Source organism: Microcaecilia unicolor, chromosome 1, assembly GCF_901765095.1.
Source record: "Microcaecilia unicolor chromosome 1, aMicUni1.1, whole genome shotgun sequence".
Taxonomy (NCBI): Eukaryota; Metazoa; Chordata; class Amphibia; order Gymnophiona; family Siphonopidae; genus Microcaecilia; species Microcaecilia unicolor.
This window is the reverse complement of record NC_044031.1, coordinates 617,191,294-617,216,079: the sequence shown is the minus strand read 5'-3', so window position 1 is coordinate 617,216,079 and position 24,786 is coordinate 617,191,294. Positions and strand designations below refer to the sequence as shown.

The 24,786-nt window shown below is 42.0% G+C and overlaps 1 protein-coding gene across 1 annotated transcript in view; it reads right to left on the bottom strand.

Moving 5' to 3' along the window:
• Positions 1-24,786, bottom strand: part of ARHGAP39 (Rho GTPase activating protein 39) — a 503,675-nt gene that overhangs the window by 203,189 nt on the left and 275,700 nt on the right. Inside the window, exon 6 of the mRNA XM_030219972.1 lies at positions 7,172-7,245. Within this exon, the coding sequence (XP_030075832.1) occupies positions 7,172-7,245 (74 nt within the window). The remainder of the gene's footprint in view (positions 1-7,171; positions 7,246-24,786) is intronic.

Sequence of the window (24,786 nt, the reverse complement as noted above, 5' to 3'; positions counted from 1 at the left end):
TAACTCCTACACATATATTCAGAACTGTATTACAAAATTTGCTTGTTATACTACTTTAATGTTTCTTCATTATTGTGTTGCCCAAGATCCTACTGTAATACTAAATGTATATTTTCTAACACATTTCTATTATTCACGATGTATTGTAAGCCACATTGAGCCTGCAAAGAGGTGGGAAAATGTGGGATACAAATGCAATAAATAAAAATAAAATAATAAATAAAAATATTCTGTTTTCTTATATACTGAATCGCTTATATCCATTATGCTACACTTGTTCTTTAAACAATACCAAATGTTTCTATACTCTTCAATGGCGATTGCCATGATGGAATATTGTAAGCCACATTCAGCCTGCAAATAGGTGGGAAAATGTGGGATACAAATGCAACAAATAAATAAATAAGGGAATATTAAAGTGAGGATGATAAAATAAGGGTTCTGAAAAAGTGAATAAGGGGTCAGAGTTAAAAGCAGCATCAAAAAGGTGGGCTTTTAGCTTAGATTTCAAGACGGCCAGAGATGGAGCTTGACGTACTGGCTCAGGAAGTCTATTCTAGGCATATGGTGCAGCAAGATAAAAGGAACGGAGTTAGCGGTGGAGGAGGAGGGTGCAGATAAGAAAGATTTACCCAGTGAACGGAGTTCCCAGGGAGGAATGTAGGGAGAGATGAGAGTGGAGAGGTACTGAGGAGCTACAGAGTGAATGCACTTATAGGTCAATAAGAGGAGTTTGAACTGTATGCAGAAATGGATAGGAAGCCAGTGAAGTGACTTGAGGAGAGGGCTAATATGAGCATAACGACACCGGCGGAATATTAGTCGTGCAGCAGAATTTTGAACAGATTGAAGAGGAGAGAGATGGCTAAGTGGGAGACCTGTGAGAAGCAAGTTGCAATAGTCTAAGGGAGAGGTGATAAGAGTGTGGATGAGGGTTCTGGTAGTGTGCTCAGAAAGGAAAGGGCGAATTTTGCTGATATTATAGAGAAAGAAACGACAGGTTTTAGCAGTCTGCTGAATATGTGCAGAGAAGGAGAGGGAGGAGTCGAAGATGACCCCAAGGTTACGAGCTGATGAGACAGGAAGGATGAGAGTGTTATCCACAGAAATAGAGAATGGGGGAGGAGGAGAGGTTGGTTTAGGTAGAAAGATGAGAAGCTCAGTCTTGGTCATGTTTAATTTCAGATGGAGCTGAGACATCCAGGCAGCAATGTCAGACAGGCAGGCTGATACTTTGGCCTGGATTTCGGCTGAGACTTCTGGTGTGGAGAGGTAGATCTGGGAGTCATCAGCATGAAGATGATACTGAAAACCATGGGATGAGATCAGAGTACCAAGGGAAGAAGTATAGATGGAGAAAAGAAGGGGTCCCAGGACAGATCCCTGAGGTACACCAACTGTCAGTGGGATAGAAGTAGAGGAGGATCCACTAGAGTATACACTAAAGGTATGCTGGGAAAGATAAGAAGAAAACCAGGAAAGAACAGAGCCCTGAAATCCAAGTGAGGACAGCGTATCAAGAAGTAGGCTGTGATCAATTCATCTGACTCTACAGTACAGGTGCTTCAATGTGTATATTAATTTCTCAGAACTAGGAGCTTAGAAAGATCAGCTTGTATGTTAATAAAAAATTCTGAAATCACCAGGACATCTCAGCTTAAAACAGTTAGATGGACAACACATCAGACAAACATTACATAACCTGATGCTCGCTAACATAACCTCAAGGTCTCCTGGAACATCAACAGTGTATGAAAGGTCTTATATCTGACTGAAACTACTCCAACTCAGCCTGTGGACCAGGGTCAATTATCTGCTGCATAAACAGGGGACCCAACTAATTTATCCACATGGAATCAGAAGGCAGTAACCATATTTCTGTTTTACTGTGCCCCATGGGGAGTGGGGAGCAGAGCTACAGAGCAGGGTAAGAGCATGCCCTGAGGTTTGTGGGGAGGGGGCAGCGAATGCTTAAGAGTACGCTATAGGAATTTGGTGGAACAGAGAAAGCTTAGAGTGTACCATGGGGATTGGAGGGGGCAGAGAAAGCTGACTGAGCCACTGGTATAAGGAGAGATAGACCAAAAGTTGGGGAGAGGAGGGAAAAAGAATAAGAGGTGGAGGTGTGTGTCTGATTTGGGGTGGAGGGCGGAGAATGAGAAGTGGAGATACTGCATGTACCTGTATGGGAGAAGACTTTGGAGCAGACAGAATTAGAGGTCTTGCTGGGAGCTAGAAAGAGAGAGAACTGCAGTTGGAGGGACAGAGGGAATGGGGGAGGTTGAAGCCTGAGGAGGAAAAAGGCAGGAAGAAATTTCAGAACTTAGGATTTGGAAATTCAGTGCAAAAACACTACAAATAATGCAGAATTTTCAAATATTGTGCGCTGAATTCCCCCAGGACTAACATTTCCAAAATAACCCACTTATCTTAATACTGCTCCATTTGTTCTTCTCTAAGAATGTCCAAGTTTGATTCCCAGTCTATAGAGGTCTTCAAAGTTTGGGGTTGTAATTCACAGTCCATGGATTCTATCAGGATGTCGTCTGGATTTTTCCCTCCCCCTACCACAGGTTTAAGGCAATACGTTATACTATGCCAGGGGAACTCCTCCTCCAGCTCTGATTTCACAGAGGCCAATAAGGAACCTGATCCTGGAGGATGTGTCTGAGGAAGGAGTGACTCTATCTCCACCTTTTCTCTTACTAACTCAGAAGCTGGGTTAGGAGCTAACACTGTCAATCTTGAGCACTGCCTGTTTTACATGCCTTCCATTCCATTCCCCTTCATGTCACACACCACATCACCTTTCTGAGTCAACCTGCCAGGTTATGAGCACACACAGTAGCCGAAAAGGAATATAGATGCAGAAAGCAATCCTTACATAAGTACATAAGTAATGCCACACTGGGAAAAGACCAAGAGTCTTTCGAGCTCAGCATCCTGTCCACGACAGCGGCCAATCCAGGCCAAGGGCACCTGGCAAGCTTCCCAAACATACAAACATTCTATACATGTTATTCCTGGAATTGTGGATTTTTCCCAAGTCCATTTAGTAGCGGTTTATGGACTTGTCCTTTAGGAAACCGTCTAACCCCTTTTTTAAACTCTGCCAAGCTAACCGCCTTCACCACATTCTCCGGCAACGAATTCCAGAGTTTAATTACACGTTGGGTGAAGAAGAATTTTCTCCGATTTGTTTTAAATTTACTACACTGTAGTTTCATCGCATGCCCCCTAGTCCTAGTATTTTTGGAAAGCGTGACCATACGCTTCACATCCACCTGTTCCACTCCACTCATTATTTTATACTAGTAAAAAAGGCCCGTTTCTGAGAAATGAAACGGGCGCTAGCAAGGTTTTCCTCGGAGTGTGTATGTTTGAGAGAGTGTGTGTGTGAGATTGACTGTGTGAGAGAGAGGGAATGTGCGAGTTTGACTGTGTGAGAGAGAGGGAATGTGCGAGTGTGTGTGTGTGACAGAGAGAGTGTGACTGGGTGCGAGTGTCTGTGACAGTGATAGTGTATGTATGAGAATCAGAGTGTGTGCCAGGGGCCCATCACTCCCTCCTCCCTCCCAGTTCCAGGGTCTCCCTCCCCCCTCCCTGTGCACCCCAGCTGACCTTGTTAATCACCTAGGGCAAGACTCTGGGAGGAGTTAATTGCTTTACTCCAGCTGACCTTGTTAATCACCCAGGGCAAACACTCCAGGTGCCTGAGAAAACAACTGTGGCAGGATTAATTGCTTTACTTGCAATTCTCTTTTCCTTTGTGTACTTGCTAAACCGGATATCTATGCCACCTCAAGTTTCCGGCTGGAGGCTTCAATTAGAACGTTGGAGGTGCCTTTTATATATAGAGATACCTCTATCATGTCTCCCCTCAGCCGTCTCTTCTCCAAGCTGAAAAGCCCCTAGCCTCCTTAGTCTTTCTTCATAGGGAAGTCGTCCCATCCCCGCTATCATTTTAGTCGCCCTTCGCTGCACCTTTTCCAATTCCACTATATCTTTCTTGAGATGCAGCAACCAGAATGGAACACAATACTCAAGGTGCGGTCGCACCATGGAGCGATACAACGGCATTATAACATCCGCATACATGTTTTCCATACCTTTCCTAATAATACCCAACATTCTATTCGCTTTCTGAGCCGCAGCAGTACACTGAGTAGAAGGTTTCAGTGTATTATTGACGACGACACCCAGATCCCTTTCTTGGTCCGTAACTCCTAACATGGAACCTTGCATGATGTAGCTATAATTCGGGTTCTTTTTCCCACATGCATCACCTTACACTTGCTCACATTAAACGTCATCTGCCATTTAGCCGCCCAGTCTCCCAGTCTCGTACGGTCCTTCTGTAATTTTTCACAATCCTCTCGCAAATTAACGACTTTGAATAACTTTGTGTCATCAGCAAATTTAATTACCTCGCTAGTTACTCCCATCTCTAAATCATTTATAAATATATTAAAAAGCAGCGGTCCTAGCACAGACTATCCTTCTCCATTGTGAATACTGCTCATTTAACCCCACTGTTTACTATCCTTCAACCAATTTTTAATCCACAATAGGACATTTCCTCCTATCCCATGACCCTCCAATTTCCTCTGTAGCCTTTCATGAGGCACCATGTCAAACGCCTTTTGAAAATCCAGATACACAATATCAACCGGCTCCCCCTTGTCCACATGTTTGTTTACTCCTTCAAAGAATTGAAGTAAATTGGTCAGGCAAGATTTCCCCACACAAAAGCCGTGCTGACTCGGTCTCAGTAATCCAAGTCCTTGGATGTGCTCTGTAATTTTGTTTTTAATAATAGCCTCTACCATTTTCCCCGGCCCCGACGTCAGACTCACCGGTCTATAATTTCCCGGATCTCCCCTGGAACCTTTTTTTAAAATGGGCGTTACATTGGCCACCCTCCAATCTTCCGGTACCACCCTTGATTTTAAGGATAAATTGCATATCACTAGCTGTAGCTCTGCAAGCTCATTTTTCAGTTCTATCAGTACTCTAGGATGAATACCATCCGGTCCAGGAGATTTGCTACTCTTCAGTTTGCTGAACTGCCCCATTACGTCCTCAAGGTTTACCGTGAAGTCAGTAAGTTTCTCCGACTCGTCCGCTTGAAATATCATTTCAGACACCGGTATCCCACCCAAATCTTCCTCGGTGAAGACCGAAGCAAAGAATTCATTCAATCTCTCCGCTATGTCTTTGTCTTCCTTGATCGCCCCATTTACCCCTCAGTCATCCAACGGCCCAACCGATTCTTTTGCCGGCTTCCTGCTTTTTTTTTTTTAATCATTTATTTATAATTTTTCGTTTTACAAGGATCACTTGCAAACAGTAATACAGAGTTGACTGTACATTAATACAATATTAGAAGAAAACAATCTCAACTAGGTAAATAGATTATATACAGTCTCTCTTTCTTAGACCACAAAATAAATAGGGAGAGTGAAACAAGACAAGGAGATCAATTAAACAAACAGTAAACAAAGAAAACGTGGTGTTAACCTGATTATCCCCAGTTATTATTTATCTAAATCATTATTCCACATTGATCATCTGGTTGGCTTCCCCAAACCCAAGGTGTATAGTCCATCAACCTCATTGGAAACATACTTATTGTCCAATATTTGTGGAAGTAATACACCTGATTTCGGGTTTTTTTTCCTTTTAAAACCAGAAATTATTCAACAATACAAACATTTGAATCTCCAATCCAATTCCCACCGATTAAAGTAATCCCAGTTTCACAGGCTTCACTCCTTTTGAATTAATATACTAAAAGAAATCATTTCAGAGGAAAAAACAACGGCTTCCTGCTTTTAATATACCAAAAAAACTTTTACTATGTTTTTTTGCCTCTAATGCTATCTTTTTTTCGTAATCCCTCTTGGCCTTCTTTATCTGCGCATTGCATTTGCTTTGACACTCCTTATGCTGCTTCTTGTTATTTTCAGACGGTTCCTTTTTCCATTTTCTGAAGGCATTTCTTTTAGCCCTAATAGCTTCCTTCACCTCACTTTTCAACCAGGACGGCTGTCTTTTGTAGTTCCGTCTTTCTTTTCTAATTCGTGGAATATGTTTGGCCTGGGCCTCCAGGATTGTATTTTTGAACAGCGCTACTATCCAAAACTGGTTTGAAAAATAAATCCAATTCAGTGGTGTGGCACCCTGTAACTCAATAATCCACAATCGGGATCATCTCTAGTAAATAAACAAGGAACCTCAGACCTCCTCATGGGGAACACACTGCTGCATTAGCTTGGTCCACCATTTAAATAAGGAGTAGAGTACTATCACTGGTTCCAGTGAGGGAAAGAAGAGAAAAAAAGCCAACCGCAAAAACTCATACTTACATGAGAAAACCGGATGGCATTTTTGAACAGCGCCCATGCCTGTTGTACAGTTTTTACCCTCTCAGTTGTCCCCCTAAGCTTTTTTTTTCCACCGTTCTTCTCATTTTATCATAGTCTCCTTTTTTAAAGTTAAACGCTAACGTATTTGACTTTCTGTGTATAGTTACTTCAAGGTTCATATTAAAACTGATCATATTATGATCACTGTTATCAAGCGGCCCCAGTACCATAATGTCCCTCACCAGATCATGCGATCCACTAAGGACCAAGTCTAGAATTTTTCCTTCTCTCGTCGGCTCCTGCACCAGCTGCTCCATAAAGCTGTCCTTGATTTCATCAAGGAATTCTACCTCTCTAGCGTGTCCCGATGTTACATTTACCCAGTCTATATTTGGATAATTGAAGTCACCCATTATTATCACATTGCCCATTTTGTTTGCGTCTCCGAGGCACCATGTTGTCCAGATATTGCCCAGCTGCCAGAGAGCACTGAGCTGACACTAGAAGGTGGGAGTTTAAGTTATTATGTTATAAATTGTGTCTGAAGAGATAACCTTTCAACCATCTTTCCAAAGGATCTCACATTAGACGCCTTATTGATTTGTGTTTATTAAAGCCCAAAACGGTTCAATAAAATCCTAAAATGTATATGAAAACACATATAATAAGCACCAATGTACTGTTAACAGCAAAATCTTAAAGTGTCATTATTTCTTTTAGCATCAGAACACTGTTACATTCAGATATCACATCTCAATATTGCTATCATGAAATGCTGATGTATAAGAAATAAAGGCTGTTACCTTCTTTGCTCCCATCAAGGCTGCTTTCTGTAGTTTGCTGTAACAATACTTGGCATATGTGCTTATTGCCACTCCTATAAAATAAAATAAAAAAAGAAAAGAGCTTAAGTATTAGGGGGTAATACAAACTGCCAAAATGCAGCAGAAAATTATATGAAAATAAAACAAAGGCCTCTTCCTCTGTTGTGCAGTGATTCAGGTTAAAAATGATGATCTTACACATATTAAAGTATTTGGCAATTCTTCAAACAAAAGCAGTGAGAGATGATGCTTACATCACAGAAGTCCTATAGTGCAGGTTGTATGCTTGTGTTAATGAGACATTTCATTTTGGAATTGCAACAAATAGTGTTATCACAATGGTTTTATTTGGAATTCTGATGCCAGACAGACCATATACTAAGCAAGATGCATCAACCATCTAGCAATTAATGGTTAGTAGTACTATAAAGTAACAGTAAAGACTGAGTAAAAGGATTTATATTCTTCTCTGTTTCTTCTCTCTACTAACAAATAAAGTGAAGTTACTCACCTGTAATAGAAGTTCTCAGAGGACAGCAAAACATATCACCACAATTGGGTGATGTCATCCGATAGAGCCCTGACACGGACGCTGCCCAGCACTCAAAATAGTTCTAGAAGCCTTTAGCAACACCAACCACACATGCACAGACGCCTTGCTGCCCACCTTAGTTCTGCAGGACCGTCTGTCTAATGGATAGCTAATTGAATGCAAATCTTAGGGAAGGTGAAAGGATATGTGAAAATATGTGTCCTGCTGTCCTCAGAGAACATCTGCTACAGGTGAGTAACTTTGCTTTCTACGAGTACAAGCATGACAGCAGTTACTATAATTGGGAATCCCTAACTGCCAGGTTCATCGAAAACAAGAAGGAAAGGTCAACCGGTATTTGCAACAGACAAGGCCAACAACCACCAATTAAGAAACAAGAACATTTTTGTGTATGAGTGCAGCCTGGAACAGAAGAAAAATGGGCCTAGGAGGGTGGGGTTGGATTTTAGACTCAAATAAATTGTGCAAAACTGTCTGAATGAATTGGCTGTTGCGGAAGGATTTTTACTATCCATGAATGGACTGAAGACCAAATTGCAGCTTTGCAAATCTCCTCAATCGAGATCAATCTCAAGCGGGCTACAGATGCAGGCATGGATCTCCAGAGTCAGTTCAGCCTGGGCATAAGTAAAGGAGATGCAACTTACTAGTTAATTGGATAAAGTGTGTTTACCAATTGCTGCCACCATCCTTTTCAGGTCAAAAGAAACAAAAAGCTGAGTGAACTGTCTATGGACTTTAGTCTGCTCCAGATAGAAGGCCAAGGCTTGCTTGCAGTCCAAGGTGTGCAGGGCGCTTTTGCAAGGATGGGCATGAGGTTTTGGGAAGAATGTTGGCAAGACAATCAACTGATTAAGGTGGAATGCTGACACAACCTTAGGAAGGAACTTAGGATGTACACGGAGAGCTACCCTGTTAAGATGAAATTTTGTGAAGGGTGTTTCAGCTACCAGTGCCTGCAGCTCCCTGACTCTGCATGCTGAAGTGTGCGTCACCAAAAACATAACCTTCCAGATCAGGTACTTCAGGTGGCGAACGTCAAGCAGCTCAAAAAAAGCTTTTATTAGCTTGCTAAGAACAACGTTCAGGTCCATGACCCTGCTGGATGTTTGATTGGAGACTCTGTCAAAAGCAAACCTCTTATAAAGAGAGTGTGCAGAGATGGGCTTACCCTCTACATGTTGATGGTAAGCGCCGATTAAACTGAGATGAACCCTTACAGAGTTGGTCTTGAGACAGACTCAAAAAGGTGTAGAAGGTATTCACACAGTTTTTGTTTAGGGCAAGAAAAAGGCCCTGGCCATCACGTCAGATGGCAAACCTGCCAGTTTGCTGCTATTGGCTGCTAAGAACATTTGTTCACTGAGGCAGATGATCAAAAGCCCCGCGCTATTCCAAACAGCGCTGGGCGCTATTAGACCTATGATCAGAGATAATGCATGCAAATTTAAGCAGCGCAATTATCTCTGATCATGGGGTAGAAGTGTGGGCGAATTGTGCCGAGCATGCGCTCAGCACAATCCTCCCGCACTTGTTTGACAGGTCTGGGCTGTCAAAAGCCCAAACCTGTCAAACACAGGGGATGGAAGTCCAAGGGACCACCAGGCCCTGCCTACCCCTGCCCCGCTCAACGGGGGCTGGAGGTCCGGTGGACGTCCGGTCCCCCTGACGATCCCATCCCCCCAGGTTCAAGGAGGGCTGGAGATCCGGTGGGTTTCCAGCCCTCCCCAAACCTCCAGAAAATGGTCCCTGGTGGTCCAATGGCCGCGGCCAAAGCCCCTCCCTCCCAGCGAGTGACCGGGGGGGGTTTGGAGGTCCGGCGGACCTCCAGTCCCCCCGGCGATCCCATCCCCCCAGGTTCATGGACGGCTGGAGATTCAGTGGGTCTCCAGCCCCAAACCCCCAGAAAATGGTCCCTGGTGGTCCAGCAGCCGCTTAAAAAGTGGCCGTTAAAAAGAACCCCCTCCTGGCCCCCCTACCTTAGTTGGAGGAGGGAGGTAGCCTGCCTCCCTCCTCTTACTTGGGTTGACGCCTCCGCAAAATGGTGGCGCCCAGCCCCTCCCAGTGCATCCTATATAAAAGTAGGAGAGGAGGTTTCTATGACTAATGAGAGGTTGTAGACAAACTTGCAATTAATTTGCAAAGATTTTGAGCATCTGAAGTCTTTTTCTCCTCTTCTGAGAATTCTCACTGTTACATAGATAGATTTTCAGTGAAATGCATCAATGCTGACTTTTTTATGATATTATAGTACTCACTAATTAATAAGTTCAAGGTGCCAATTTAGGAAGATTATATGCTACAGTACAATGTAAACACAATAAAACATTTTAATAGACAGCACAGTCTGTAAGCAAAGATGGAACATATATATAGATAGGATAAGGTAATAGGAGTAAGAAAATAAGAGGACTGATCTTAAAACGTTGCACGTGAGGTCAGAAAGGATCTTGAATATTACCTTAGCTAGGGTAAAATTAGATAAACATGAGGAGAGAGAGAGAGAGAATGAGTGAGTGTGTATGTGTGTGTGAGTGAATGAGTGCATGCGCTGAAGAGCCAAGCCTTCACCTCCATCCTGAGGTACAGGTGATCTTCTATTAAGTGAAGCCTTTCAGGAAGTGTGTGTGTGGCAGGTTAGTTCCTTCTTCCATTAAAGGCCTTGCTGAAGTACACACAAGTGAAGCCTTTCAGGAACTGCATTTCAGAGTGTGAGGGCTACTCTGAAGAAGGTTCGCTGGCGGGTATCACATTGTGTGATGTCCTTTGGAAAGGGTGTGCTTAGGGATACTTCTTAGGAGGACCTTAATGACCCTGGAGATCCTGTTCTTCATGTAGCTTCCTCATCTCAGAAGGCCCTGCAAGCTCTACTAGTACCCGTGGCCAAATACCTCAAGCCTGCAGTTCACCTTTGAGCTCGGAGACAATTAAACTAACCTCGCCTCCGAAGGCCTAGACCATGGAGTGGAAAGAAAACTAAAAGGATTTTAGGACCCAGTAACCAGACAGATGGTAAGTACAAGTTACTAGTTGTTTATATAAACCCAATTTGGAGTATGGAAAAAGTGATGTTCTTAACACATTAGGTTCTTTTGTAACATAAAAATACATTTATACATAAACTAATAGCATAACTTTTTCTAACAGGTGCAGCAGTATAACAGTGAAACCAACAGACAAGTATTAACCAAAGTATCTTATTTGTTCTCTCTCAATCTATAAATTTCCTTTATATTGTGTGTCTCAAGAATCAATTATTTTGAATTACTTTGTCTTTTAGGTGTGAACACCCAGATTCAGTCTCTACAACAGGTAAGTCAGATTACACTGTGACCTTTCAGTGTCCTTTTGCATAGGAGTGAAGACTTATCTTTGGCCCTTCTTGTAGCGTCTTCATTCTTCCCCTTGCTTGTATGTTGGAGCTCAGGATCTTCTCTTTCAGTATAGGAACCTACTGCCTCACCCTTTAAATGAAATCAACAAAAAAAAAACTTCCTTCCTAACAGCAAGAACAGCACTAGCTGGTTGCTAACTAACAAAATAAATAATAATTGTATAACCTTAAATAGTTTCTCTATTCTTGTACTGAGTTCCCTAACTAAGGAAGGGCACTCTTCATTGGATCTTGTAGTCACACTGCTCACAGCAACTTGGTCTCTCCAAACTCATGCAATCTTCCACTCTAGTGCACCAGCATGTGAACACACATACTGCATGCCCAACCTTAAGTTTGGAGTCCAGTTTTCCTAGTGGCTTAACTGGGAATAATCCACTTGCACAAACCTGTCTTACACAACCTTGGAAAGGGTCTCTCCACCACAGTCTTAACTGTAAAACTTTTAAACAGCACACAAACAAAAACAGTTTAGTTCTTTCTTTCTCTTGTTCAAATCCAACACCTTTCACCTTCAGCACACTTCACCTGCATTCAGTGTTTCAGCACTAAACACTGGCAGAGAAATTCCCTTTCAGATACTTAAACAGTACACAAAAAAACATCAGTTTTAGAACTTTCTTTCTCTGCTCAAATCCAACATTTTTCACCTTCAACTCTCTTCACCTGCATTCAGGAATTCAATGCTCACAGAAAAACTTACTTTCATACACTTTTCTGCCTAGAAATCCTGTCATGCACTCAGAGCTCTCCCAAACACATCTTTCCTCTTCAGTGTCTTCAGCCCCTCTTCCACTTCCTGGCCAGCTGTTGCCAAGGGACACTGGGTCTCTGCATCATCAGCTGACCTCTGCTGGCCAATAACATGTCAGAACACAGGGTGTTGGCCTCATGGACACTAATTAACATTTTTTCACAATCTCCATTTTGAAAATAACTTTCCATAGAAAATAATAGAAAAGTTATATTTTTAGACAAAAACCCATAAAATTTCTATACAATCAGATCAAAATATCTTACAATCATTGGTGCCATCAAACTATACTTGGAGGGGCATAATCGAACGAAAACGTCTATCTCCATGGGCGTTTATCTCCAAGAACGGGTCCGTGAAGGGGCGGACCGAACCGTATTTTGGGAAAAAATAGACGTCCATGTTTTATTCGACAATTTGTGAGCTGGGCGTTTTTGTTTTTCAGCGATAATGGAAAATGAAAGCGCCCAGCTCAAAAACGAATAAATCCAAGGCATTTGTTCATGGGAGGGGCCAGGAGTCGTAGTGCACTGGTCCCCCTCACATGCCAGGACACCAACCGGGCACCCTAGGGGGCACTTTAAAAAAAAAAAAAAAAAAAGGTAAATGAGCTCCCAGGTGCATTGCACCCTTCCCTTGTGTGTTGAGCCCCCCAAATCCCCCTCAAAACCCACCACCCACAAGTCTACACCATTACTATAGCCCTAAGGGGTGAAGGGGGGCACCTACATGTTGGTACAGTGGGTTTGGGGGGCGGTGTGGAGGGCTCCCATTTACCAGCACAAGTGTAACAGGTGGGGGGGATGGGCCTGGGTCTACCTGCCTGACGTCCACTGCACCCCCTAATAACTGCTCCAGTGACCTGCATACTGCTGCCAGGGAGGTGGGAATGACATTTGAGGGTGAACATAAAAAGTTGTATAAAGGCATATTTTTGTGGTGGGAGGGGGTTTGTGACCACTGGGGGAGTCAGGGGAGGTCATCCCCGACTCCCTCCAGTGGTCATCTGGTCGTTTAGGGCACTTTTTGGGGCCCTATTCGTGGAAAAACAGGGTCCAGGAAAAGTGCCCTAAATTCTCGCTAAAAACGCATATTTTTTTCCATTATCGGCGAAAGGCGCCTATCTCTGATCGGCCGATAACCACGCCCCAGTTCCGCCTTCACCACGCCTTTGACACGCCCCCATCAACTTTGTCCGCATCCGCGACGGAGTGCAGTTGAAAACGTCCAAATTCGGCTTTCGATTATACCGCTTTATTCGTTTTTGTGAGATAAACGTCTATCTCCCGATTTGGGTCGCAATATAGGCGTTTTTCTTTTTCAATTATAAGCTGGATAGTGTATTTTTTAATATGTTTAAACACACATTTAAATATATTTACAGACTTTTATCATAAATCTGTCAAAACTCTTATAAAACTAGAAATGTTCACTCAAAAAAACAAATCCAACACTCAGAGCATTGGGGCAAGCTGCAGACAGCGCAGCTCCTTGCAGGAAGTCCAGAACCGCTTCTGGAGTCACAGCACTGGCCATCAACAATCTCTGGGAGCCCAGAGCCTCCCCCGGACCCCAGGAAAAATAAAAAAATTAAAAATAAAACACCGGGTTACATTCAATTACTCTGGGCCATTTCTTTTAAGGGCCTTGAAGATCAGAGTTTTAAATTTAGCCCTGTATTGTACTGGTAGTCAGTGAAAGTTTTTCAAAAATGGTGTAATGTGTCACACCGCTTACAACCTATTAGTCTTGCTGCAGCATTCTGAATCAATTGGAGTTGGTAGAGACCCTTTGTAGTCAGATCAGTGTAGAGTGCACTACAATAATCCAGACTAGTCTTCTCAATGTAAGGAGAGAGGCAGCGTAGCTGTTGCAAATGCTAGAAGCAGCCCTTGAAGGTTGCTTGGATTTGGGAATTAAATTAAGTGTTGAAACGAGCTGTATTCCAAGGTTTCTGACATGATTTGAGGCGGGAGTTTATATTTCCGAAAAGAGATTTTGATGACAGGTATGTGCCCACTTGTGTTAGGGATCTATAGAAGCTCAAGCAGAGTTTATTATTTTTGGTCCATTCCTGAATTGATGTTAGACAGGTAGTCAAGTTTACTCAGGGCTGTAAGTCAGGTTCAATGGGTATGGGTAGCTGCATGTCATCCGTGTCGACATAGAACTGAGTGTCCATTGACCGAATCTGTTCGGCTAGTGGCTTGAGGTAGATATTGAACAGAATAGGTGACAGTATCAATCCTTGTGGTACCCCACAGATAAGTGTCTATGGTGGCGATGAGGTGCTGCCAAACAGCATTGACTGTTGCCTGTCTGATAGGATCTGAACCAAGCAAGTATTGTTCCACTGATACCTGTTTCTGCCAGTTGTGCTAGCATGATATCATGATCCACAGTGTCAAAAGCTGCTGAAAAATCTAGCAGTACTAACACCAAGGCAAATCTCCCATCTCAGTTTCTGAGAAGATCTAATAGGGATGCATGGACCATTTCTGTTCCATAACCGGGTCTGAATCCAGATTGAAATGAATTATGTGTTCTTGGTTAGCGGATTGGAGACTGGGTGAGACTTCTTGTAGATCCTTTACGTGTGTTCGCAAAGTATGCAGCAAAATTATTGCAGTTCAGTTTTGACTGGACAGGCCAAAACTGGGGGTTGCAGTAGACTGTTTACTATGCTGAACAAGTGCTTGGTTGAATTGGTAGCCTGTTCAATGCATTAAGAGAAATATTATTTTTGGCTGCTCTTAAGACTTGGCGATAATTTGCCATGTGTTTCCTACAGTTTACCCTGTCCGCATCAAGGTGGGATATACAGCATCTCCTTTCCAGTTTTCTCACTTAAGGGTCCAAAGTTCTGAAGAAAATCAAGGTGAATGTTTGTGAGTGGGACATAAGGCCTTTTTTTTTTTTAGAGGTGCTGTTTTCTCTAAGGTTTTAGCTAAGTGTGTATTCCAAATATGAACCTGTTCTGACACTGTAGTTGTCTTTTCATCCATATGTGGATAATCCAAGACCTCTAGGAAATTCTTAACACTCAGATTTTTCTCGTGTCTGATCTCCTTCTAAACTCTAGGAGGTGCCATTTGTTTTAGGTGGGCACATAGGGAAAACTTAATTTGGAAATGGTTTGTCCATGATAGGGGTTAATTCAATACTGCTATCCTAGTATTATGGGATATCAACCCCTTTGTAGAATACCAAGTCTAGTATGTGACCCTTTTTATGGGCTGGAGAATTGATCACCTGTGTGAATCTTAGTGCTTTCATCGTGTCCAGGAAGAAAGATTTAGTGGTATCTGGGATTTCAATGTATAATGTATAGAGTGAAATCTCCCATGATCACCATCCTAGGGTAATTCAGGGTCACTTGTGTAATCAGATCAAGGAGTTCCTGAAACAGATATGTTGTTACGAGGTGCATGAGCATCCGGATTGGTTTCTTTTCTTCTAGCTGGATTAAAAGAGATTCAGATTCATTTAGATGGGAATGGCGATTCTGCAAAGTTTGATTGTATACTGAATCAGGACTGCTATCCCTCCAACCTGTCTTCTTGGTCTTGGTTTATGTTGGATGTTGAAAACCTATTGGGCATAGTTCACCTAGTAATAAACTCCCACTTTCATCTAGACAGGTTTCACTTATTCCTAAAATGCCAAGATGTTGTTTATGGATGACATCATGGATCACTGAGGATTTCTTAGCAACTGATCTGGGATTCAACAGTCCTTTGGGTATGGCAGTGAGGTGAACTTTTAAGTACTGTTATGTAGGTGTTCAACCTCTTGCATATTTGTCTTCTCTTTGGTTGGTGGAGATTATAGTTTCCTCTCCCACACATCACTGGGATCCCCAAAGTCTCTCAGACTGATGAGCCAAGGCACATTCTTTGTATCAGAAGCTTCTTAGGCACATTTCACTGGGAGACACTACAGTCCTAAAAGACTCTGTGGAATAGCAATCTTACCAGTTGGCACTGTAGGATACAAGACTATAAGTCAACAGATCTGAGAGAACAGACCTTTTAAAGTTGTAAATGCAGACCTGGCCTGGGAGATCAAAGGCTTCCAGTAATAGAGAAACAAATGCATTTGCATTTCTGTGTGAATTTCTTTGGAGACTTAATGCAGAGGGGGTTTATAGTGGACTTTAGTTTTAACAGAATCAAAATCTTAAAAAGAGTTCTGCAGTTAAAATAAAATTTTAACGGTGAGAGAGACGATGGGCACCACTGCTTACATTTCTTGCCTCAGATTCTACTACTTGGGGATTTTCATTGACCTAACAGGATATGCGCAAGGAAGAAGGGTTGGAGCAGCCAGCTCAGCTGCAGTGATAACAGTCTTCAGCAGACATACCTCAGAGGTCCATATAGGACTGGTCTCTACCCATTACGCGCAGTAGGTCATGCTCTTGAGTTTCTTTCCACAGGACACGCACAAGGAGGATGGTGAAGATTGTGGGTCATGATTGAGGGAGGCGATCTGGCATGTCCCTGTCGAGAGAGGTGAAGGAAGGAAAAAAGGAGGGGTACAGATGGGCCCATTATGCCCTGCCATGCTAACAGCTCTCTCTCTCGAGTATCTTTCCACAGGACTGGCGCCAGGAGGATAGTGCAGATCCTGGGTCACCAGATGTGCATTGGGGGGTCCACAAGTGGACATAGGAAAGACCGCTGTAGGAGCAGGATACAGAAAGCACGGAGAGGTGGGATATCCTGTGCCAACTTCTTATCCGCAGGCCGCAGCTACTACCCCGGCTTGTGGCGGGGGTATCTGAGTCAGAAAAAAGCAGGATGGACTAGAGACTGAGATTGGTTGAGAAAGGGGTGCCCTGCTTGCTGGGGCAATGTACGGCTCACGCTCCAGCTTGTTCGGGTGCGGGATGGGGCTGCTTTGCTTCATGGCAGGCGCTACCCCAACCCCACTCTTCGTTTGACAGTGTGGACAGCCTTGCTGTATTGCGTGGCAGGCCTATACAATGGTTAATAGTAAGTACCAGATGGCTCGGGTACTAAGTGTTAATACATGTTGATGTATCAAGAAAGCTGCGGCCTAGTGTTTTACCACTAAGAAACTGTGTGACTGGTCAATCTTCTCTTGGTGGAGCTATATGTAGCCTGTTGAGGCAGGCGAGAAAAGCAGGAGTCAGTAATGACAGGGCAAGGGGAAGGTCATGGCTTCCCCTGTTATTGGCAGACTGACATCCTAATGGTGCATCCTGACAAACCACTACGTGTCAAGAACTGCCATTTTTCAATAAGAATTTACCTTGGTCTGAGTGATTACTGCGTTCCACTGACCAGCAGCTGTGGATTTGGCACTCGCTACCTTTGTCTCTTCATGGAAGAATTAACTTATATCGTACGTCCCTGTTCCCGAGGTGGCTGTATGTTCTTCAACAGCTCCCTCTGTGCATTCTGAAAAGACATATTAAGGCTTTGAATCAAATGGTGAGTAGATTCCTTTGGAACAGGTGGAAACCGAAACTCTGCATGGATTTATTATATGGGCCCTGGACAACAGGAGAATTGGGGATCCCTAATATCCATCAATATAATGTGGCGTGTATTTTTAGACATCTGCATGATTGGGTACTGGAGGCTGATGTCTACACCCCTTGGACAATGGAGAGGGCACTATTCCACCCATTACAACCTCATTATTTATTACATGCACAGGGGACGGACCTGTCTTTGACTTTGCAAAATGATGTTTTGTTAAAACCTATGAGGGCTACCTGGCACACTCTACTCAAATACTGGCATTGCACACCTACTTACACAGATTTTTTGCCCCTAGAAGGGAATTTGGCTTTCACTCTGGGGATAGATTTAGAACTGGGGCATGCAAGGATACTTGGAATGCCCTCCCGCGGGAGGTCGTGGAGATGAAAATGGTAATGGAATTAAAAAATGCATGGGATAAACATAAAGAAATCTTGTTCAGAAGGAAGGGATCCTCAGTCCTCAGAATTTAGTGGAGATTGGGTGGCAGAGCTGGTGGTGGGAGGCGTGGCTAGTGGTTGGGAGGTGGGGCTAGTGCTGGGCAGACTTCTACAGTCTGAAAATGACAGATACAAATCAAGGTCAGGTATGCACATAAAGTAGCTCATATGAGTTTATCTTGTTGGGCACACTGGATTGACCGTGCAGGTCTTTCTCTGCCGTCATCTACCAGGTATATGCTGATGTTCTCTTTTTCTTTTCTTTTGGAGGGTCCTATTATTCTTAAGTCACTAATTTGGTTCTCATATAATTAGGGAATTCTTGACGTTTTGATGAGAGGATGTTGTTGCTTGTTCTAGCTTTTTTTTTTCTTATGACAATGTTTCACTTGATGTGTTACCAGATGCAAAAAACTTTAATAAAGATTGAATTATATATAAAAAATAAAATAAAATTTCAACTTACAAGACTGTAGTTATATACTTTGTAGTTTCTGGTTCTGATATCCTAGGATGGTCCAGTTGAAGCAGGTTGCTGTGGGCTTTTTCTTTTGTTGTCCAGGAGGAGGGTTAGATGTAAATACAGATCCAGCTCAGATCACAGAACATAAGGAGAGTTGTTTGTAATATGAAGGGAAGATAAAAGTTTCCTTTCTCCAGACATAATAAATTAAAGAAACAGAAGTAAAACTCAGGACTTGTGCATCAACACTGTCTGTAAAAGTTTGAGTTGTAAATAAACAAAGTGTACTATTTAATCTAAGTTGCAGGAGCCTCCTGTGAAGCAGCCTACACAGTCCAGCCCCAGGATATTACTAGTACTGCTTTATTGCTCACTTTTTCTACGAATACACTGTTGCAGGGACAGGATGGGAATGGAGTTTGAGTTTTCAAGGGCGTGATGAGGACAAACTGTTCTCATTTTATTCCCTGACACCCGAAGTCGAAGCAGGCAGAGATCTCTTTAGTGTCAGTGCAGCCCAGAAGTCATAGGGACTGATGTCCCCGATGTGTAGAACTTAGATGCGGCAAATAATATCATGCAGCATTTATAGACTCTTAAGGGTCCTTTCCTGTATTTGAGGACAGAGTTTACAATGAGAAGCATTATGGTCAGGTCCTGGGCACGGCAAAGCAACAGTTGTGACGTCAGTTACAGAGATGAACGCTGCACCATGAACACTTCTTAAAACCAATGGCAGTTTTATTGGAGATCAGAAGAAAAATAGCCGAAGCAAAATCAAACAGTTCAATTGTTGAGAAAGGGAGAAACAATTTACGATGGGAAACTCAGTCCTGAACAGGCCAAAGAGCCACGAAAAAAAGAAAGAGACCTTAAAACAAGCCGAAAAACTAAGATCTAGAAGGGAAACAGAAAAAAATGGATCCTGTGTTGCTATAGAAAAAAAAAATACCTTTGAAGGTATGGAAGCTTGTCAAGAAAACTGAACTGAAACGAGAAGCAAACACACATCCTTCTCAGCCCCATGGAAAAAAAGATGGCTGAAGGTCCCGAGCAGCTGAGGTGGGTGGGAAGGGATCTGCGCGTGCACAATTGACACTGCTAAAAGGCTTCTGGAACTATACTGAACACTGGGCGGCATCCATGCCTGGTTCTGTGGGATGATGTTGAGGCAGCTTGGGCAAAGAAATCATATTAATTTGGTGTTTAACTTTGGTTCAGTCCTGTAAAGTGGAAGAATGCCATCTGGTTTTAATTGTTCAGAAGTCTAGCTTTTGCTAGACTAGAGGTTAGAAAGGTCAGAGAGAAATGAAACTTTCTTTGTCCCTTTTTGAGTTAATGTTAGTTCAAAGGTATTATTTACCACATCTGGATGCCATTCAATCTCGAGGGGATCAGCAAGCAAGGCATACTGGACAGTTTTGCAGGCAGTTTAAAGGATTAGATTGAACGCTGTCTAGAAGAAGATAGTTTACATATAGATATTCTAGATAATTTAGATTTTGTCTTATAAGGAATTCTGATTTCTGCTTATTTTAGAATATGTTTTATTCTGTTTCATTAATAAGTTCTATTTCTATGTAGAATATCTTTTAATCCAGTGTCTGACTTTTCAAGTGAAGCTTTGTCTGCAGTTTAAGAGGTCATCATCTGGTTTGAATTATCCACAGTCCTAGCTAGGTGAAAGAGGTCAGGACAAGTCAACTCTCTTCTCCTTGATTGATTAGCTAAATGTAGGACTGGCCTCCTGAAAGTAATAACAAACCATGTCTGTGTGCCATTAAGCAAGATTAGCCCCTCAATGAACCTAAGTTATGAAGTTAGCTGATTATGTGAATAATAATAAAATACAGGAGATAGGTGCCACATTGTCTAGTTTGAGAGGCCCCAGGTCATAGGTCAGTTTAGGAAATATCTGAAACCTATGTAACTGATATTTTTGAGTAAATGTATAGAGATAATTAGTTCAAGACAGGGTAATTAATCTATTCTTTGCCATCTGGTGAGAAAGGGGGGCTAGAGAGGTGTAGGACCCTATATAACTGAGAGCAGAAGCAGCTTACGTTAGAAGAGAAGAAGGAGCTGAGACGAGAGAGACAACAGACAGGAGACACAGAGAGAGCTCAGAAGAAGAGACACAGAAGGACAGGACACAGAGAGACCTAGAGCTGATGTCCTACTTTGTTTGCTGGCAAATAAAGAAGATTTCTCTCTCATTCTGGTGTGTGGTGTTTGACTCCTGAAGTACCACAGATTCTGCTAACAATAGTGGTAATTCCTGCAACAATGTCACCTGACTGTGATAACCTTTGTCCTTTGAGAATGTTGAGTCCTTCAATGTCAGATGATTAAGTGACTTAAACCATTCAGCACTGGCAATATATCATTGAAAACCAGTGCCTTGTCTTGGCATGCCTTATTATTTCTACAAAAAGAATGTCTGAAACATTTACATATAAGTGCAATTTCAAAAACCCTTTTACCCATGTAAATGAGCTATTCAAAAACTGCCTACTCTCCCTGCAGTTTAAAAGTACATGCTGATGTTTTTTTTTTTTTTTTTTTTAGTTATTGTGACTGTCAGGACATCTTGTTTTGCTTTGATTGAAACTACTATTTGCTATGACCAGGAATCTGCCCCACTAGGTGAACCACCTGCTCTGTGTAATGGTTAAGTTTCCTCTGGTAAGCTCTGTAGTACACAGAAATAAGATTCAGTTTGTCGCAACACTTTCTAAAAAACAAGTATACTATAATTTTTGCTACCTTTCTCCATTGCTTCCATTAAAGTTAGAATTTTTTTAAGTAAAGGCATGTATGGAGAGTACTCCATAGAGTTGGTGAACATTTTTCTTCTTATGACTAAAAGGAAAGAATTTTATGTATATATTTATTTATTTTAAAATATTTATAGAACACACTCATATAATTCTAGGCAGTTTCCAAATGACATACATACATAAAATCTTTACAAATAACACACTCTTCTTCAAACACATTAGACATGACAGAGCATAAAATACAGCGAATAAATAAAATACAAAACTAACATCAGTCCTTAGCTATTGGCAAAAGCTTATGTAAACATCTGAGTCTTTAAGCACTTTCTAAATTGTACAACAGAGCAAGTTTTCCGCAAAACCTCAGGTAGGGAATTCCAGAGTACAAGTCCTTCAATGTAAAAAATAGAATGATATATATTTTATCTGACCTGTCAAAAAGAAGGAAGTTAAAAATGATTTACCACCAATCTCATAGGTCTAGTTGGTGTACAAATTTTCAAAGAACTGGCCAAAATTAAAGGACTACTGTCATTCAGGGCTTTATGGACCAGGGTCAAAACCTTAAACTTGATCCATAGGAAATCAATGCAATTCTTGGACAGCAGGAGAAATATGATCAAATTGAGACAGGTCTGACAAAATCCGAGCTGCAGCATTTTGACAAATCTGTAGTGCACGTAATTTATAAGCAGGCAACCCTAAATAAAGGGCATTACAATAATCCCATAAAGGAATAATGGATGCTTGAACAACAGTTTGAAAATTAGGTGATGACAAACAATCCTTTATTCTGCGGAAAAACCTAAGCTTTAAAAAAAACATTTTGAACAGTAGATTTCAACTGTTCATTCATAGAAAGAGCAGAATCAATCCAAATCCTCAAATATTTCAAAGCAATTAACTGGTATTTTTAAATTGTCAAGCACAAAAGACTCAGGCATTGCAGAAGGAGTTACCCTACCAGACAGAAACAGAATTTGAGATTTAGACAAATTCAGTTTAAGTCAATTTGCTGTAAGCCAAGCCCTATCTCTGTGGATAACACTCTCATCCTCCCTGTCTCATCAGCCTGTAACTTTGGGGTCAATCTTTGATTCCTCTCTCTCTTTCTCTGCACATATCCAACATACCTGTTGGTTTTTTTCCTCTATATCACCACCAAAATTTGTCCCTTCCTTTCTGAGGACATTACAAGAACTCTTATCACCTCTCGATTAGACTACTGCAACTTTCTTCTCACAGGTCTCCCACTAAGCCATCTCTCTCCCCTTCAATCTGTTCAAAATTCTGCTGCACAACTTATATTCCTCCAGTGTCACTATGCTCATTTTAGCCCTCTCCTCAAGTCACTTCACTGGCTCCCTATCCGTTTTCGCATACAATTCAAACTCCTCTTATTGACTTACAAGTGCATTCACTCTACAGCTTAGTACCTCTCCACTCTTATCTCTCCCTACACTCCTCCCCAGAAATTCCAATCATTGGGTAAATCTCTCTTGTCTTACCTGTGTCCTTCTGTTTGTAGCATTCCATGTGCTGGACCTGAACCAAAATACTGCTAAGTGATTTCTGATTATTTTATTCTAATTTCTCAACTTTCTGTCTACAGGTTTAGCTATCTATCTATTCTATTGAATTTATTGTTTATTGCTTAATTAAGTTGTCTTGTGAATCTGTACTGTGGTGAACTTCTCTTTCTTCTAACCCTGCCCCCCCCCCCCCCCCCACAAAAGACAAAAACAACAACAAAAAATTTCCCTTCCTGCCTAGCTCTGATAGTAAAGAGGATAGATTTTTCTAACTGCTTCTTGTCTTACACCCTGCAAACTCTTGCTGTAGCATTCTAATTTTGTGGACAGGTTCTGCCAGTCCTAGGCAAAAAAAAGAAAAAAGAAAAAGCAACCTTAGTCTCCCAACTGGTTATAAATTTGCATTTTACATTGATGAAACTGCTATAATTAGTGGGAATATTTAGATTTACTAAAAGAAAGTTATATTCTAGTTCAATCAAACTGAATTTGTTTTATCAGACTGTATCATTGCTGGCCACACCCAGAGAACTTTTTTTTGATACAGAACTTGGCTGACTCACTCTGAGGTAATCACTGCACAGAAGGAGGTGGATTGGGCTCTGAATAGGGAAACACAGACCACTTTGTTTATTGCATTCCAAGTGCTGGACCTGAACCAAATATACTGCTAAATGATTTCTTATTATTTTATTCTAATTTCTCAACTTTCTGCCTACAGATTTAGCAATCTAATATATCTATTCTCTTGAATTTATTGCTTATTAAGTTGTCCCATGAATCTGTGTTGTGATGCACTTCTCTTTCTTCTAACCCTGCCCCTAGCTCTGATAGAGGAGAGGATAGGTTTTTCTAACTGCTTCTTGTCTTACACCCTGCTAACTCTTGCTGTAGCATTCTAACTTTGTGGACAGGTCCTGCCAGTCTTAGGCAAAAAACAAAACAAAACAACAGCATTAGTCTCCCAACTGGTTATAAATTTGCATTTTACATTGATGAAACTGCTGTAATTAGCGGGAATATTTAGATTTACTAAAGGAAAGTTATATTCTAGTGGAATTTGATTGTTGAATCAAACTGAATTTGTTTTATCAGATTGTATCACTGCTAGCCACACCTAGAGAACTTTTGTTTTTTTATACAGCACCTTTCTGACTCACTGGGACTTATAGTCCCACCAAGCCTCCCCACACCCCACCCACCCTGAGTTTTTCCAGTCATATACAGACAAGCCAAAAATCATTAACTATACTCCTCAGTCATACACAGGCAATTTTGCTGACAGTTAACCCTATCATAATACACCTGTTCAAACCCATTTCAACCAATCAAGATGACTTTTATTCTCTGTAATTATTGTGGTGCTTTAGTTCCAAGGCACACCATCTGAAGACTCAAGGCTTGTCCTATCTGTCCAGCTTGCTAGTTTAAAACAGGAGCTCAGTAAATTAAAACAGGAATTGGACGCACTTAAAGCAGCTTCTACAACTTCTCACCACTGCCTGAAAGGATAAAACCACCAAAGAAAAGATGGTTCACAGTAGGCTCAGGCAGACTATGTTATCGTTTATCATTTATTGTTTATTTATTTACTATACCGTTACTTATTGCATCAGCAAAACAGAACAGTTTACATTGTAAAAAGGTAAAATTATGTATCATACCTGATAATTTTCTTTCCATTAATCATAGCTGATCAATCCATAGACTGGTGGGTTGTGTCCATCTACCAGCAGGTGGAGATAGAGAGCAATCCTTTTGCCTCCCTATATGTGGTCATGTGCTGCCGGAAACTCCTCAGTATGTCGATATCCAAGCTCCATCCGCAGGACTCAGCACTTAGAGAATTACACCCACAAAGGGACACTCTGCCCAGCTCACCACCGCCGAAACGGGGGAGGGGAATTAACCCAGCTCATCCCCACACAAGTGGGGGAGGGGAATCCGTCCAGCTCATCCCCGCGGAGCAGGGGAGGGACACAACCCCGCCGATGCGGCGGGATCTGGCTTATCCTGCAACCGCAACCGCGGGAGGAGCTGACTGACCCTAACATCGCCGAAGCGGGAGGGGTACAAAGCTGCCCTACAGCCGCACGAAGCGGGAGGGAGCGCCGGCAGAATTTATGTCTCAATCCAGCCCCTTAAAACGGAGGGGAGAGGAATGC